The 18,554-nt window shown below is 38.0% G+C and overlaps 1 protein-coding gene across 8 annotated transcripts in view; it reads left to right on the plus strand.

Moving 5' to 3' along the window:
• SATB1 (SATB homeobox 1) overlaps window positions 1–18,554 on the plus strand; it is a 93,090-nt gene that overhangs the window by 31,896 nt on the left and 42,640 nt on the right. For all 8 annotated transcript variants that reach the window (XM_065830680.2, XM_065830684.2, XM_065830685.2 and 5 more), the window contains 2 exons: window positions 14,091–14,202; window positions 16,818–17,272. In XM_065830680.2, coding sequence (XP_065686752.1) covers window positions 14,091–14,202; window positions 16,818–17,272 — 567 coding nt within the window. The remainder of the gene's footprint in view (window positions 1–14,090; window positions 14,203–16,817; window positions 17,273–18,554) is intronic.

Below are 18,554 nucleotides of genomic sequence, written 5' to 3' on the forward strand. Positions count from 1 at the left end.
AACCTTTTCTATGAAAGGCAGATAACAAGTCACCTACCAAATGAAGAGATTGTAGAGATTAATTAGTATCTGGGCACTGCTTTGAAAATATGGCAGTGATCATATGACATTGACTTTCCCACTGGTGTTATCTCACCTGAATGTTTTCTAGAAAAAGATTTTTCTAAATGATTGTTGTTAGTATTCACAAATAGGCTTGAGTTTTTAATATTTTTGTTTTCACTTTATCAAGCCACTGCAAAAGCACATCTGAAGCAAGGTATTCATTCTTTCTCTTCCCCCATAGTATAGCTAGCTTAACTTTCAGTACAGTTGGTAGCCACAGATGAGAAAAAAACCACGCCCGACATATAGTAGAATCTCAAATCTCATAGTTTATTATGTATTAGAATATTTTGCAGGGGACATGCAATATTTTCGTGGAATATATACAGAATCTGTGATACTTACGGACATAGTAATTTACATGCATTGTATTAGTATTTTGAATTTTTTGAAGATATTTTTGTGTATCACCACCCCTCCCCTCCTCCATGTCTTTAATGTCTGTTACATAATTTTGCTCTTGATGATGAGGGAATCATATTCTTTTTCAGTTAGAGGGACATACACTTGCATTCTGTAAAATGTATGTGCACACAGCAAACGCTGATGCAATACCGAAGTCGGAATAGTTTTGCACTTATGATAAATATATCTATTCTGACTGTATTTTGATCAAACTTTCATGCTGTGGTGAATGACTGTCTTCAGCTGAGACGGGCACAATGTAGATCATATACCTTGCTTTTTCGTCAAATATCCTGCCCTGAATTTTCATGCTGTTTTATGTAGACATTGTGCAGGCTTTATGTGATCTGGCAGAGATACCAGACAGAAAACTTTCTCAGAACATGAGTGTTTCTCAGTTCACCTGATCTGAAGGCACCTGGCCATCATAGCAAATAAACAGCATAACAGAAATCCTCTGACATTTTCTTGTTACTGTTCTGACTCCCCCCACCTCTCAAAAATCCCAACCAAAAAAAGTTACATTTGCTAAAATTAAAATTTCCATACATATAAATAACCCAGGAATGAGCTATTGGGAGTTGCCAAAATGCATGCATTTTATGAGCAATTTTTACTTCATGCTTTACAGAACTGAAAGGTGTTTTTTGCCTTCCCCTTTCAATTTTACCTGCCTAGACCTGAGATCAAGTCCTTAGATTTCTTTGTAGCTTGTGATTCTCTTTTCTCCTCTTCTCTTCCTTCTCCCCTCCCCCAATAATTATTAACCTGAGTAAGGAATGCAGCTCCTTTTTTTTCACTTTAGAAGTTACTGTACTTTAGATTTTAAAGATGTCATTAATTATTTCAGGGGAGTAAATCCTTGAGGGCCTGGGCTCAGGTTTTGGCAGGCAGGGCCTTTCAACCCACCCCTCAGTTGCTCAAGAGCATTCACTCTGATGTCTCTTCAAGCTGACATGGTATCTGGATTTTTAAAACATTTTCAATTAACTGTTAAAATTTGCACCCGTGATTTTCAGTCATCCAGCTAGAATGAGCAGTACAAAGCCTGTTGCTGACAAGTTGGAGAGGATGAAATATGCGTGTTGGTAGAGCTGTGTGAGGACATTTGCAGGATACTCAACCTTTCAATTGCCCGATCTTTTGATCACTGATTTATGTTCTTTAAATGCATCTAATCACTCTCAGTATTAAAGCTATGTCGGCCTAGAACTGTTTTATCTGGGCAGCACTCTATTAAAGGACAAAATATACATTCAAGGCCAGGCTGGACTGGGCTCTGAGCAACCTGATCTAGTTGAAGACGTCCCCGCTCAGTGCAGGGGGGTTGTACTAGATGACATTTGAAGGTCCCTTCCAACCCAAACTATTCTACAATTCCACATCTATTTTTCTTCGGCTTCTTCATTAGAATTAACTATGATGATGATGTCGAAGTCACTTTCCAAAACAATTATGGGCCCTCGACTTATGATAGGGAGGAGAAGGGGAGCATACCTTGTTTCTCGAATAAATGGAGTTTCTGACTTCAGAGAACTCTGTAAGGTGTCAACGTGTCCCTTTGTATCTGTTCTGTCATGAGGTCGTGTGTTTCTGCTTCTGAAAAGCTGCCAAGTGTCCAATAGAGAGATGGTGCTAATGTTGATTCCTTTTTTTTTTTTTTTTTACATCCATAAAGTCAGCTGTGTGGAGATTTCTGCCACGATCTCCTAAGAACAAAATAGAAAATTCATACTTTTTAGGGGAATAACATTTTTGGGACTGTGCTCCCTGCTTTGTGCACTAACCACTTGGGATTGTACCTCAGCAATTTTGAGAACTGTGTCACGTCAACAATTATCTGCATCATATGGACTTCAAGTTTTAGGGAAGTGACAAAGTGAAAAAGGAACACAGCACAGTTTCCTCTGGTACATTTTCCTTCTAAAATATGCACGTGTTGTAGAACTGAGCCCTACTCGACTTCTGGTTTCACTCAGTGGTCCTTAGAATGGTATCTAGAATAACTGCCACTTTAAATATTTGCAGTGATGTTCTTCCTGATAGATACATAAAACATTTTTCTTTTTATATTTAGTGGGTTTTGAGGCAGTAAAGTAATGCACTGCTACAAAATTCTGTGTTCATTCATTCATGTTTCTTTCATACTTTTTAATACAGTCATGGCCGAGTGCAACCCCTGATTTATTTATTTTTTTCCCATAACTTTATTAGAGGAATAACAAACCACTCCTCCAGTGTTCTTTAAAGCAAGATTGCAAATAAGTCTTTTTTTCTCTTTTTTTTTTTTCTTCTTATTGGCAAATTGTTGGCTGTAGAGTACTGCACAAGTATAAACAACATGAGAGATCCTTTAACATAACATGAGAGAGCCTTTAGTCGCTTTGCTCCCTAGCTTTGGAACTCATTGCCAATTGAAGTAAGGAAAGCTTTGGCTGTTGGGACTTTTAAATCTAGACTTAAAAGTTATTTGTTCTGTTTAGCATTTTTAAAATGATTCTATTAGGAATTGTATGTGCTTCAGTTTTTAATTTTAACTCATAATGATTGTAAAGCACCCTGGGATGCTTGCATGAAGGGCGCTACAGAAACCCAAGATTGCATTGTACTGTGTTGTAATGTATTGTATTATTACATGGTGCTGGAGTTGGACCACGGACAATTCATATAGAAAGCATTTGAATACTTAGCTAAAGATAAGGAGTGCATGTTGGGGGGGGTTACTGTCTCTTCTTGTTTCTTTTCCCCCTTTTCTGTCAGTTATTTTATTAAACTAAATTAACATGGCAGTTATTCCCTAAGAAATGCCAGCATAATTTACTGCTGCAAAGGGGCTCAAAATGTAAACCAGATGATAAACTAAAAATAAAAAAGTCCACATTAAGATTTAATTGCACTTCCCTTTCTATATTGCGTTCTTATGTAAAATACATTACAAAACAGTACTTTCTTTATCACTTCCTTCACTTTTAACTGAATTTCATTAACAGTAAAGAAATATATTGTCTTTGTTTCAGTAATGTCACTTGACACTTAATCCCTTAACTTGATGTACATGTCTTTAAGTTTGGGTTTGGTGGGGTTTTTTCTTTTAATAAAGAACATGATAGCACTGACTGGAGCCAAGTATTGCACAACCATGTGATTTACAAGTTTCCCAGCTCGCAGCTTTGCCAGTGCAGGTCAATTCACACCTGCCACACTTATGCCATTCTGGTCCTCATGTTGCTTTTCCGCAGTGATTGTCAGAGGTAAAGAGTTGTGCATGTGGCTCCTTCCTTCCCCCCTCCCCGCTCCAAATGCGTGGTAAACCTTGTGCATTGGAAGTGTCTGTTCAGGAATTAAATGGAGTTTAATTTCTGTCCATTAGAAAGCTACTATCCACATTGCCAATTAAGCCTCCTCTTTAAGGGGCGAGGAAATACGTATGTCTACATTTTAATCACTGCTGTGACTGGTTTGCAGAGACCTTACCTGACTGGTTCAGTTATTACTAGCAGTGGTGGGAGGCACAGAGATCAGAGTGGTTATAAAACCTACCCAAAAGCTGAGCAAATTCTATAGGTGCTGTAGCGTTACTGTCAGCAGATTGAAAGCTGAGGTATGTCTGTGTTAGGGGATGCAGGGCTGTAGGCATAAAGATGCGTCTGGAGAGAATTACTTGAATTGGTAATGATCTTTTTACCTGACAGGAATGAAAGCAAAGCAGGACCCACTTATTGAGAGGCAATGCAAAGAGACCAGTAACTCTCACCTTGTCAGACCAGACTCATTGCAGTTCTTGGCTCCAATCATAACTTAGAAGAAAAGAGATGCATTTCTCAAAAAGACCTTGAGCAAAACTCCCAAAGCTGTTACATTTTTTTTTTTTCTTTCTTTTTAAATTAATGATTAGGTTCATCCTTTTTATTTCCAAGAAACATGGTAGGAAAACCTAAGGCAAGGGTGAGCTTTGTCTCTCTTTCTTTGGACACTTCTTTAAGAACAGAATAAGTAGCATCAGATTCTTCCTGATACCTTGCAGCAATGATCAGAGAACAGGTTTTTCAGGACAGCAGCAACCTCAGACCTGCCTCACTCCAAGCCAGGGAATAAACTATTCAAAAGGGAAAACTTCTGTTCCCCAGGGGTGGGAACACATGAAAGTTTCTCATCATATACACCTGTCTCTTAATTATTTTTATTTTTTAAGTACCAAGATTTCCTACACTGAGAGTTGCAGTTCTTCCATAAGCTTGCGCCAGAAGAGGGGAGAAAACTGCACTAAAGCATAACGTGTGCCTGGCTGTGCCACCTTTCCAAAGAATTTGATGCTTTTTAGTAAACTGTCATGGAGAAGGATGAGTTTCTTGATGATGAAAAACTGGAGCACACACAGAGGACATTGTGTCATTGGTCTTTGTGGAGATGGAGATTTCTGCTCCCTAAATCTACCAAGTGTGTTTGTATTGGAATCAGTATATCTAGGCTCTCCCAGAATATTGGGGACATACATACATATATGTGTGTGTATATATATACGTATCACAATAAAATCCCACCAATATATACTTGCCAGCTAGTATGTCCCCAGGCTTTTATAGCTGTGCTCCGTTTTCTGCACTTATTGTAAGGAGGGGCTTTGTGTGCTAAACCTAATCTATCTACATTTATTTATTTTAATATGAGGAGTAACTAAGAACAATCTTTTAATAAATAGACCGTCAAAGTGCATGTGCATATTTCACATGGAAAGCTAGCTGGAACATTTCTCTGTCGAGATATATTCATCGAGTTTTGCATCTTTTTATGAATTCTTCAGAGTGTCTATACTTTTCGCAAACTCTTGTCAGTGAAAGGCAGCAACACAGAGGGGAAACTAGTATCTTGGCGAACAAAGCTGCTTAAAATGTCACCTTCGTATGATTTTACTTAGCAGAAGTGAAGAATCCATAGCAAATTTCATGCTTTAACTGCTTTTTCTCCTGGCAAGTTTTGGTATTTTCCTTAGGACAGAAAGAAGTTTGTTCCTGTGCTTTTAGCAGCATAAATATCCTCCCAGAATCTAGGTCTAAATGATTAAGAATAATCAGAAGTACAGGTGGCTCATAAAGAGGCACGGGGCCTGGAACAATAAATCTGACACTTAAACATTTAAACAAAGGATAGGCAGAGGATGTTACATTTGGCACTGGAGAAGTATTAAAGCAAGCAATCAGAGGCATGAGAGATGCACTAACTGGGAGCAGAAATCAATGAAGTTCAAAGTAAAAGCTAGTCATACATTAAAAAAAATTGTATTTAGTGAAAGAGATTACTATGCGATGTGGTGAAAGATCCAGCACAAGAAGTCTTCAAATCAATATCAGATGTTTGTTCTAGTTCAGCCACAGGTAACTTGGTTGAATTCAGAAATCACTAGGTGAGCTTCTAGGCTGTCTTTTAATGTAGAGTCCAAATAGATGCTTAAACCAGTCCCTTTTGGTTTAAAAATCTGAAAAAACTTGTGTAGGAAAAGGTATCAAAGAAAGGATTTATCCTATATAGCAAAAGAAATTCAGCAAGACAACTGTTAGTGCTACTGTGTCTGATGACTTCTTGTCTGGACATTGTGCCTTAGGGCTCAACTTCATGCCAGACATCTGACGCTTTGCCTACCAGAACAGTGGAATCCGAGAAAAGACTCGCTGAAAATCATGTCCTATTTCCCAGCAAGGAGATATTCCTTAACGTGGTGGATAATGCTGAGCAATTTTTAAGAGCCTCTTACAAAAACTGTACTGGAAGACAACCTTTGTGGTTGGTTGAAGATAGAACAATTACAAACATCTCTATCAGGAGAATGTATATATTTCATTTTTGTGGAAAAGTTTTATGTGCCCAAAGCTGCATTTAATGCATTAATATATCTAAAATATCCCCTGTCACACAAAGCATTTGCATTAGGACAGCATTTGGAAGCACATGAATTAGGATTGGCTTTTCCAGATAGGAAACAAGTCAGAAGCATTCTGACCTGACTGGAACAGAGTGCTTGGAAATAAGAACAGTCCACCTGAGAGGATGACTGAAGGTGTCTTTTAGCTCCAGATTTTCACCAGATCAGTCTAGTGAGATCTCCAAGGTCCCATGCTACCCCAGCCTTTATTCCTGTACCAGAAATGCTGGTTTGTCCTGTCCTCATCCACGGCGCATGATCTGGATTGTCCTCCTGGACTCCAGCTTCTCCTAGTCTTGTTTCTTGTGTCCTGAGGAGAAGTGAGCACAGGTGTGCAGGCTTCATCTAGAGCCCTGTCTGGCATAGGAACAGCAGGAGCCTAGAGGGGGAAATGTTTGGGGCCGAGGACTCTGTCTCCACATTACAGGCCTGAGAAGGAGGGATGGAGCTTACCCTGGAGTAGCTCAGCTCTGGTCCTGTGGACTGTAAGTCCAGCCACATTGGGAGCATGGCTTCTGGGTTTGGCTTCATCCAGCGGAAATTCTGTGTGCATGCCTCAAGATGGCTTTGTGATGGGCACTGAAGTAGAAGCAGTGCGAAGGGCCCTTGAAAATGTGCATTCCCCATGCAAGCTGAAAGAGCAGCTTAAAGCAATCTGGTTACTTCATAACAGCTTTTTCAAGCAGATTTCTGGTTAAAATGGATAGTGCTTTCCTTATCTATGGACCTGCCCTGTTTCAGAGCTCTTCTGGCAAAGGCACTTGAAGAATCAAAGTCTCAGGGTGCAGTAATTCAGCCCTCAAAATATGGGACCATTTTCACTCCATGAAGAAGAACTAACTTATTAAATATTGATTATTTTGCATTTTGTATTTTACCCAGGTTGATTTTAGGAAGGGTTTACCCAGGACTTTTACTACTAAGTACCTGCCATTTACAGTGTGTGGTAAAAATCAGGATTCTTAAGAAGATTAGTGTTGGACATCTGACAACGAAGACAAAAATTACTTACGTCTCATCTTTTATAGGTTTAGGTTATGACTTTTTTTCCTTTTTTTTTTTTTTCAAGTCTAAGGTACTATGCCATAAAGCTTGTAAAGCAGTTATGAACTTCTTCAAATCTGAATTAACATTTCCCACCTACCTATCTTTCTCTCTTTTAAGCTTTTAACCTTTGTAGATCTAAGACTAGTATCTTGGGAAGCAGCTTTTTATTTGAGCTTTATTTATATCTGTCAGTGAGAGATGCTTGGAAAACATTGGGAGAATGCTGCTCTGTCATGCAGCAACTGGGAATTTATATTACAAAATGGTAAAAAATAGTGCAAGATTCAGTTCCTTCAGGTGCTGAATCCTCATGTCTGATTTTCCAAATCTTCTCATGTGTGGATGTATTTCTATACGTGTATAAATATATATATATATATATGTAGATATTATTTGGGTCCTTTTTGTTTTATATCTTCCCTTGTTATATTCAATGTAGCTTTACGGTTATGTTAATATGTACATTTATAATACCTAAAGACGACAGAAGGCAGAAAAGGAGGAGAAGACAATTTAGGCTATACAAGGATAGGAAGAAAGACATGCTCATATATTGGAAGAAAAGCTTGTGCCATCATTTTAAATCTGCCTTTAAGCAGTTTTAACTTATATGACCAGCATTTCCCATGCAGATCTTTATTTCTCCTGACCCTGGCAACAGTATGGAGGTCAGATAGCCATCCAAGTGCAATGCCAAAGGCACAAACAAAAGTTTTTTTTTCCTCCTCTGTCCATCTGTGGGTTTTTCCCTTATCCTATGCGTTTATAGGGCATATGATGACAAATTCTGTTGCATTACTTGCTATAGTTCAAGGTAATGGACCCAGGAATTTAACATAATCCTTCATATGAAATTGAACTGCCCATTTCACAATTCCTTGTCCAAAAAACAGCTAGTGGCTGGATATATTTGATCTGCTTTTATTTGGAGTGGCAGACGATAATTCTCTGCCATACCAGAACACAAGGAACAACATTTTGCCCTGGTTGGGCTGTTGCAGTACGTGGGCTGGCATAGGCTGAGGCAGGTTAAAATCTTTTGATTTGGGGATAAACTTGTGTTATCTGTTTGGGGCTTGAATGTTCCCTTCTCATTTGAAAAATGTTAATGTAAACCCTCCTGAGAAATAAGCACTCGTAAGAGTTTGGCTTGTATTAAAACTGATGCTCGTGATTTCTCCGCAAACAAAAGCCACTGATAATGACCAGGATGGGGGAAACAAAGTTACTTTGTGCTTTATGAAAAGATCTCTCCCCACTACCTGCCAAATCTTCAAGTTCTTTTCTACTGCAACTTTTCACTATTCAAACTAAGTCTAGGGACAAAGACTCAGAGCTTTTTTTTTTTTTTAAAAAAAAAGGCATTTTAGGGTTGCAGCACTGAAACATGCTACCCTGCTGGTGTCTAGGGGTGTAAAGCAGAGGATTTATGGAATGGAAGATAGAGTAGAGCCTTAAAAGTTTGGCTTTAAAAAATGGAGACAGTAGTTTGACAGATTGTTCAGTAAATGTTCATTTTATTGAGAATTATAAAAAAGGTGCTTAACGCCTCTGTGCCATTAATATAATACATTAAAAGGTTACTGTCAAGATTAGTGTTTCAGCTCTGAAAATTGACTGTAGGGTTTATGGGCAGCACTGTTCATATTCTGCTTGGAAGACGAGGTATCTTCTACTTACCACTTGACAAAACCATTATGTTGTTACAAGGCTTTATACTGAAAAACCTGATAAATAGTAAAACACAAATAAAATCTCATTTGAAAAGCAGGAGAATAGTTCCTGTCAGTCTTATAGCCAGATTTAGCAGATGCGGGCTTGAATGTAAAACAGTTGTGAAAATAGCCAGTGTCAAACTAGTACAAAATTAAACTTGTGGGGTGTTCTGTTTTCAGTGTCTGTTATTGTTGAAGAACTCCATTTCAAAAGCATGCATTCCTTCCTACAGAAAAAAAAAATCAGATTCCTTAGTTGAAATTAATTAGCATTCAGAAACCAGATAGCATGTTTTTGGGTATTCATGAGATCTCTGTTTGAAAAAATGTTTTTAACTTGTAGAAATGTGTTGCAACACACAGATGGGAAGAAAAAGAAAAAAAAATCTCTTTAGCAAGCACTGTGTGTAAAAGGAATATTACATTTTGCACGCTCCTGATTACCCTGTGTAAACAGTTTTTGACATCTGTCTTTATAGTTTTCGAGGAGAGGAAGACTTTGTTAAAAGAACCATTTTTATACAGCAGTCACCATTTCAGTCTTGCTTTACCTGTATTATGAAAGCAGATGGTCTGCATGTCTTTTGAATATTTATAACTATCAAAAACAATCTCTTGCTATTCACCCTTAGGCTTATGAGATGTCAGGACTGTTCTGGTTGAAAAAAAAATCATCTTGGGTGTTTACAGAAAGAGGATTACATTAAGCTGAAATGACTATACATTTTCCAGTTTAATATTTGTCCATCAGCTGTTTAATCGTATTTAGATAATTGTGTAAATAAGTTGTTGCAGCCCTTGCCCCTTACACGAAGCAGGCTTGAAGCTTTAAACACCGATGAATGAGTTGCGAAAAAAGCTTGGATTTATTTTTTTCCTAGTTAAACAACCTGGAAGGCCCAAATAAGTTTTGGTTACAATGCTTATTTTGAGGGAAATGTTTCATTTGCAAAGGAATCCCCGATACCTAATTCAGCCAAGTTGTTTTAGGAAGCTGCTGTGTCTGTTACTCTCTGCTAAGTCTGTTAGTATGTATTTGTTCTGTGTAAATACTGCAGCCCAACTACCCCTTCATGAGGCACGAAAACAACCTCATTCTGCCCATATAAAAATAATTTTCAGGTTATTTGGGGAAGTTTTGGGACTGTGGGGGTTAAAAGCTTTTTTGACTGGAAGCTGAGCAATCACTGATAACAGATTTTGCTGTGGTTGGTTGATTTGGCAGAAAAGCATGAACAGTTTTGGTTTAGATGATTGAATTAACCTGATTAACATTGTTTTTGTTGTTTTGCAAAAAGGACAACAGTATACTTTTAGCGATTATCGAACAATACTTCACCTGGTTGGAAAGCAGCATTAGAGGCAATGGCTCAGAAATGCCTCCTGTGTAGCACCTGCAGCAGTGGCTGCAGCGACCAGGTGGCACAAAAGTCTCAGGTCCTTCCTGGGTTTTGCAGGACAAACCTTACTGAAAGGTGTCCAATGCTACTGTTTTATTGGGTTTTATTTGATGGGCATATGAAAAAAGTTCTGGTTGAGATTTATGATATTTCCCTAGGGTGTTCCTTAACTTCTTTGGGAAATGATGGTGTCTGGTTTTCGAATCTCTGGTATTTAATCTTCCGGAGAGAATGGGATTTGATTCTGACTACGCTGGGTGAACCTCAGCTGAACTTCAGAACCAATTCTACCCCTACCTCCACACGGTTGTTGGATGCCTAATTTTAATTAACTTATTTGGCTAAAAAAAGAGCGCTTGGGCTGCAGCAGATGGTATCATTCCAGAATAGTGGGATTTCTGTGAAGGTGGCACCATTTCAGATGAGATCTCCTGATTCTGAGAACAGGACTGCAAGTGATGTGGTTGCGGGTGGGGAGGGATGGAGAGAGTGCAAAGAGGGAAACTTTGGATCTTGAAGTCTCACAACTTACTTTCAAGGATAAATTTCGAGGAGATACGTTAAGATTGTGGATCTGTGACCAGTTTTCACATTCTATCAATTTTCTTTGCGACACGTGAAAAAGAAATCAGATCATGGGTGATGAATGTGATGCATTAGAATATTTGTATGATATATTTATGTTCGTCATTCTTACACGTGGAAGACATCTGCCTGTGTGCCTCACAGATAAGGAATGTCTATGTACAGTATTACCTGAATATGATGTGCTTCAAATACAATAATTTTCATTTTGATTATTGATAAGTATAAGCCAAAACATGGGGAGCTCCTTACATATAATGACCTGGGAAAGAAGAAAAACTTGAATATGCCTCCAGTCTAGATCGTGGATTTCTGAAGAGACCCCTAACTCATAGGGTTAATCTGTACTTTTGGGCCCTAAGCGTAGTGGGCATTTGTATGTGTAGGTTGCCATTAAAATATACAGGAATTATACAGGAATTTCTATAGCAAAGTGCATCTTTCTGCACTGACGTGACTGCAAGTTTGATGACAACATAATGAATAAAGCATAGAAACAATGAAATTCAATGTTGTCAAGTTATTTTTCTGAGTTAACAAGGTAGTAATATTTTATCTAGCTTGTAAAATTTTGCCTTCAGTGAATTAGTAAATAAATCATTGTTTCCTCCTGATGAGGATTCTTAGAGTAGGTAATATCACTTGAATGTTTGCATGAAGTGTTCTCAAAGAAAAAGCAGGATAATTTTCATTTTAAAATGTGTGTTAATGTGTCTGTGTTATTTTTTTTTATCTACTTTGAAGCGCTAGAGTAAAATCCCAATATTAGCCATCAGAGCCTGAAATTCACATAGTGTCAAAGAAACTAAAATTCCTGGCAGTGTTATTTAAATAGACCAGTCCCCTATTTGCTTGTAAAATAAAGTAACTGCATTAAATTTATTCCTGAAGAAGCAAGTGATGTCACAAACTGCCACGTCATTGGCATATCTTCTTTGTAAAATGACGTGAAAGGGAGGACTAGGAAATCCTAGACAAACACCTTCATCAACAATAGGTAATTTGCTAAAATTATTATTAATGTACATGTTTTGTAATTACTAAAGTTATTTGGGCAGGAGAAGACATCTGAAAGGGGCAAAGTAAAATGAGAGAAAACCACCCTGGAGTCGGAATGACATCCACAAAATATGCACAGGCTAATATAGGATGTGCAGTTCCCCATTTCACACATGCAGACCTGCAGGTTTTGCATGTACAGTAGCTGTGCATTCATATAATTTACCAGTTCAGATCCAAAGCACTTTTAAAATCACACCTTATGTATCACGTTCCCTTGTTTAAAATCGTTTAATCTGTAAAAGAACTTAACCAATAATTTTGGAAGTATTAGACATTAATGATACCACCATTATATTGGAAATTGAAATTGGGTTCAGCTGAGCTTGGTTCAGGTCATTCAGGCTACAGTTGCGGTAGTCTATTAAGAGTTCATTCTCCTTTTATACCACTGACAAAGGCTCCTAGCTAATTTCAGAAATGCCAGATGAATATCAAGGAATGGTAAGAATTTTGGTGATTCAGAGAAACATTAAAATAGCTGCCTGGTGAGTAGAGGGTATCCACATTTGTCATAAATAATACTGCCTCATTCTAGCAATTCTGAGCCTCCACAAATAACATGTTACTGAGTAATACGTTAGAATATAGTTATAATGAACTTCACTAAGATCAATAATCAAGGTACTTTTACTCAGAAGCTGAACTAGCCTTATAAAAGAAGACTTACAGTAATATTTATTGCATTTTTACTCCAAACTCTTTCTTCCAGTGGTTATAGCAATTTGTGTAACAAAGGGTTGATGCTCTACATCGATTTTATGACAGCACAAATACAGCTAAATGTTACATGCTGAATAGTGAAGAAACATAATAATCAAGGCTTTGTCTTCTTCACCATCATTATTTTCTTAGTACACTGGACAATTCCTGTAGTTAAGCTAAAAGTAACTACTTTCCACGTAGAAATCTAAAGGGTGGCAAAGTTCAGTCTATTGAGGTTACATTTGCAAATTCTGTTGTTCATATACTGAGTAGAATTTTCAAGTTGGAGCATTATCTCATTTTGCAAGGCTTAGTCTTAATCAATTTTGTAAAGGAATGTACTGGAACTGAATATTTTATATATTGTAAATTCCCCTATTTAAAAGTTGGTCAAAACCGAGCAGAAGGTAAATTTCTCACTGTAGCTATCTGGTATCTTGAGAACCTTTGAGAAAAAAAAAAATCTGTATCATCCTTTAGTCTATTTTACAGCCAATATTCAGTTACAGAATTAGACATGACAATGAGAGCTTTTCATAAGCCTGTTCCTGCAAATCGCTTAAAATACCATGTTTAGGAAAAGCAAGTCTAGGTTTGTTTTGCGTTGTTACATAAAAATTCTATTTTACTATAAACCACCTTATTTTATCCTACTAGTAGGTCATTCAGATAAAATCATAGGATGAAAGTTTCAGGGGTCTGCCCTGTGATAAGTGGCACAAAGGGAGTGGGCAGGGAAAACTTGGGGCATTGCTTGCATTTCTAGAGTCGGTGTAGGGTTTGGATACCTGTAAACTTGTGTGGGTACATGAAGGGTCAATCAAATTTAAAAGCAGAAATAGTACAAATAACATGCACTTTCAAGATTAGCATTGTCCATCCAGAGCCTATCCCATTACCCAATGTTTCTTGATCAATAACTGTTCTTCCCATAGTACACCTGCTTTTTCTGCTCCTGTTTACAATATACCTTGGTTTATTCTTATGCTCAATTAATGAGTTTTTTAAAAGGCTTTGGACGATAGGATTGAAAATGCAATATGGTTCTCAAACTCTAAAAATATAATGGTTGCAACATTTGAAATAATTTGTGCTTTGACTTGTACTGCTCTGTATTACAGATTTTTTTTTTCTTCTCCCCTTTTCACACAGAGTATGATTTCTTCCATTGTGAACAGCACTTACTATGCAAATGTCTCAGCAGCAAAATGTCAGGAATTTGGAAGGTGGTATAAACATTTCAAGAAGGCAAAAGATATGATGGGTAAGCAAAAAAAAAAATTGCTGTGATGGTGGATAACATACCATTATGTGTCACGTTGAGGTCTGTCATAGTCATATAAGAAGCCAGGTCCCTTCACGATAAGTTTAGGATGCTTTTGATGAGTAGATGTAGAAAGTACATATATAGTGAAAGAATTCATTTAAATAAATATTTGCTGTTGAAACAGCCAAACTGACTTGGGTTTCCAGAGATGTAAAGCTGTCATTCTGTAAATCTGATCTTCTACCATCCAGAATAATTGTTTAAAAAACCTGTTTCTGGAACTGTGATGGACTGATTTTTTTCAGGTGTGTGTTGTTTTCTTGCTTTGGCTAATGTATATTTAAAGAAACAGGCTTCTATAACTATCATTGCCTTCCAACAAGAATGCTATGATTTTATAAATTCACATCTTTCTCTAACTTTGGGACCATGATTTCAGTTCATTTTAACAAACAGTTGTTATGACAATTGTTTTCTTGTTGTAGGAAACATGAATAAATTAACAGAGAAAAAAATCCATCAGTGGGACATAATTATTCAGTAATACCTTTATCTTTCTGTTATGTCCCTTTTTAAAACTATTTCTTAAACCTGTTAACATAATTTTGAACACTTTATGTCAAAAAAATTCTATGTAGGTTTCAACAGAATGAAGAAATGAGACCTCAATTCGGACTGAATTTTGAGCTTGACTTAGCTTTCTGTATTTGAAGCAAATAATTCATCTACCAAAACGGGTTCTTTGCGTTTTATAGCTTAAGGCTGTAATGAAGACAGTGCATCACTTTTGTGATAATTGCTTGAATTACTGTTCCAAGTGAATGCCCCACTTGGGTTAATCTCTACTTTCCACTAGTGAAATAAGGCAACTTCTTTCCTTTATCTATGTTGTACCTTCTGTGCAACACCAAACCCTTCTTCTGAGACCACCGAAGTTGATGGTGAGGCTTCACTTGGTTCCAGATGGTCCCTGTGCGGAGCACCTGCCTGGGGGGTGACCTTTCCACAGCATCCTCTCCCAACTCCATTGCTTCGGTGCTCCTGCTTGGGGCTAGCCCTGCAAAATTTGACTTACATGACCTGCAAAGACAGGTTCATCATCCATTTTTCAAGGACAATGAAGCCAGTGCGTAGGAAATATGTGTGTGCTTGTATATTCCTGTGTAACCTAATGCTGGGAGAAGAGGCAGCACTGTCCCCAGGGCCACATGAATGAGGAGCACTGGGTGCTCTGCTGGGGGACTGATTCACACTATGGGTTCCAGGCTGCTCTGCATAACAGCTCAATGCTTTTTTAAATTTTTTTTTCTAATTTTCTGCCCATGATAGGACAGAGGAGAAAGGGCTGCGGGTGGGGATCCAGGTGCTGATTTCTTCTTCCAGCTCTCATCCCTGTGGAAGAAAGGGTGGTCTTGCACTGACTGACTGTTGGTGAAGATCATAATTACCGTGAAAAGCTCAGATGCTGCCTTTTTTTTAAAAAAAAAAAAAGTTTTACTAGTATGAGAAAAAAATTGCTGCACCACTTGTGAAGATACTGGAGTTTTGGTTTTCAGATAAAGCATATTTTCTCAAAGCTATTTCCAGACCAGCATTGCTAAAGCTTTAGAACTGAGATTGTTTAAAATGAAAGAGTGATATACATTGATAAAAAGAAGACTCCTTTACATCAGCCTAAGGTTATTTTATATTGTCTCATCATGCACAAGAGGGGAGCTGGAAGCACTCTTGTAGTTTAAAAAACTGTGTTGTTAATTAAAAAGGAGGGTGTGTCAAGGCAGATGAGTTAACATAAGAAAAAAATCAACCATGTTGCAAGTCACTGAAAAAAAACATGCATACATGGTTGCAAGATAAAGCAGCCCATCTGTGTAATTTACATAAATTATACTAGTTCCTAGCAGTCCCGTACAATTGATGCAGCATCTAGAAATTAGCAGAGCATGGGGAGGTCTACACCCCACCCTACTTGTTACAGATTTCCAGTGGCTGGGAACTGCAGACGTCGTGGTGGGGACACCAGGGGAGGAACAAAACCAGTCACTGGGTGATTCTCTCTGTTTGGGACGTGCTTTCCTGTAATAGCCCTCCTTACCCTTTGTGCAGATGCATTTACTGTTTCACTTGTGTCTTCTGCAGTGTGTGGTCTCCCTTCTCTCACTCTTGTCCCCTCTCATGTTGCTAACTGCCTTGTCAGCAGCCCTCTGCATCCATCACTGCAGGGATGCGTTCTGCAGCCTCACGCTCATGGTTCACTTGCATTGTGCTTTTGCAAAATTCTCAGGAAGTTTGTCGTATGTGATTTCCAGCACATAGTTTTGCCTCTGATGTTCTACTGGTTCCTCTGATGGCCCAGTGATGATCATAGGCAGTTTGCTGGATTTTTTTTTTTTTTTTAATATTCACTACAGCATTATTCATAGGTAAATTTTGAACGCAAAGAGCTGCAACAGGGATGTTATGGGCCTGCTGATCTAGGCATGAGAGTACAGTAAGCTTAAACCTGAACACAGCATTTCATATTTATTTTTATTAGCTCGTCTTACAGGGAGCACAAAGTTTGTGATTTTCAGTCTTATGTTGGCTTTTTCAATGTTTCTTTCCCACCATAGTTGAGATGGATAGCCTTTCTGAACTGTCCCAGCAAGGTGCCAACCATGTCAACTTCGGTCAGCAGCCGGTCCCAGGGAACACAGCCGAACAGCCTCCATCCCCTGTTCAGCTTTCTCATGGTAGTCAACCATCAGTTCGGACCCCGCTTCCAAACCTGCACCCTGGACTTGTATCTACTCCCATTAGCCCTCAGCTGGTTAATCAGCAGCTGGTAATGGCCCAGTTGCTGAACCAGCAGTATGCAGTGAACAGACTTCTAGCCCAGCAGTCCTTAAACCAACAGTACTTGAACCACCCTCCTCCTGTCAGTAGATCCATGAACAAGCCGTTGGAGCAGCAGGTCTCTACAAACACAGAGGTGTCTTCCGAAATCTACCAGTGGGTCCGTGACGAACTGAAACGAGCAGGAATCTCACAGGCAGTATTTGCACGTGTGGCTTTTAACCGAACTCAGGTCAGTCCTTTTTTTCTTATTTTTTTAAACTTAAGAGTCTCTTCTTTTTCTCTCTCTTTAGTAAATATCACCTTTTAAGTCTGTTTTCTCATTTCTGCCTTGTAACTTAGCTCCTATGAAGGAACCACGCTTCCTTGCAGGACCAGAGTGCATGTTGATACTGTACAGAAACCTCCAGTGATTGGTTTGTGGCAATACCCACTGTTCTTTCAGACACTTTGATTCCTCTCCAGTTGTGATGGTTTATGAATATCTTAAACTTAATCTTCCCTGGGAAGGACATGAACAGCTCTATGCAGAATCATTCACAAGGTCACCCAACAGATTGCCTTTTGCGTTGTGAAGGTATAACCTGTACTGACCACATGCATGCACTGAACAACCTGTTTTATTTCACAGGTATACTTGAGAATGATTTTTTTTTATTCATGTTTGCATTTATTTGTAGTATTTTCTAGTGAAGTCCTTAACAACATCTTTTCAGGCTTCCAAAAAGATTAAAAAAACAAAAGCTTTATTTTTAGGCTATCTATTATTTTCATGTATTTCTGTAGTTTGTGGCAAAAACATTAGTTGCTGAGATTGCTAATGTCCACATCAGAACATATACTTCAGCTCTTCAATGCAGAAAAAACTAGCCTTAGCAAAGCTGATAAGTAACACTAAAATGTGTTATTTTTTACACCTGTTTTCGAAGCTAACCCTGTTATAATTTATTCTGCTCTATGAATTTAACTTAATGCCATGTTGCATGGAATTTAATCAAGCAGAAATTATGGAAGAAATGTCAGTATATCCAATGCAAATAATATGATCTCAAAATTTTAGAGGTCTGTTTTAACAGAAAATAAACCAAGAATTTTTTTTAAATGAAATATTTTTTTAAAAGATATAGGTAAATTTGCTTTGGATTCCACATTTTTAAACTTAAGCAACAAATAATTGTCCATTGTAGAATACAGTTTAAAAAAAATCATTATGTGGGCTTCTCTTGAAATGCTGATGTTTCTCCCTGCATAGTTTAAAGAATAAAAATTCCAGTTCAAATGCACTGTTACCAGGTTTGAATCAGTATATTATTTGTAATTGTTCTGTATTGTTATCACCTTAAAAATTTTACATCCCCCTTTAACTAAAAGAAAGTAGAGCTCTGTGTGTATCTTTCCTCTTAACAGCAAAGGAGGTTTTCAAGGTCTGGGTCTCTCATACCAGATTTCATGGGATACATGAACTCATGCAAGGGTTACTTTCCTAAGTTAGATTCAGGCAGTGTCAGTTGTTA

This window comes from Patagioenas fasciata, chromosome 2 (genome assembly GCF_037038585.1).
Source record: "Patagioenas fasciata isolate bPatFas1 chromosome 2, bPatFas1.hap1, whole genome shotgun sequence".
In the NCBI taxonomy this organism is placed as follows: Eukaryota; Metazoa; Chordata; class Aves; order Columbiformes; family Columbidae; genus Patagioenas; species Patagioenas fasciata.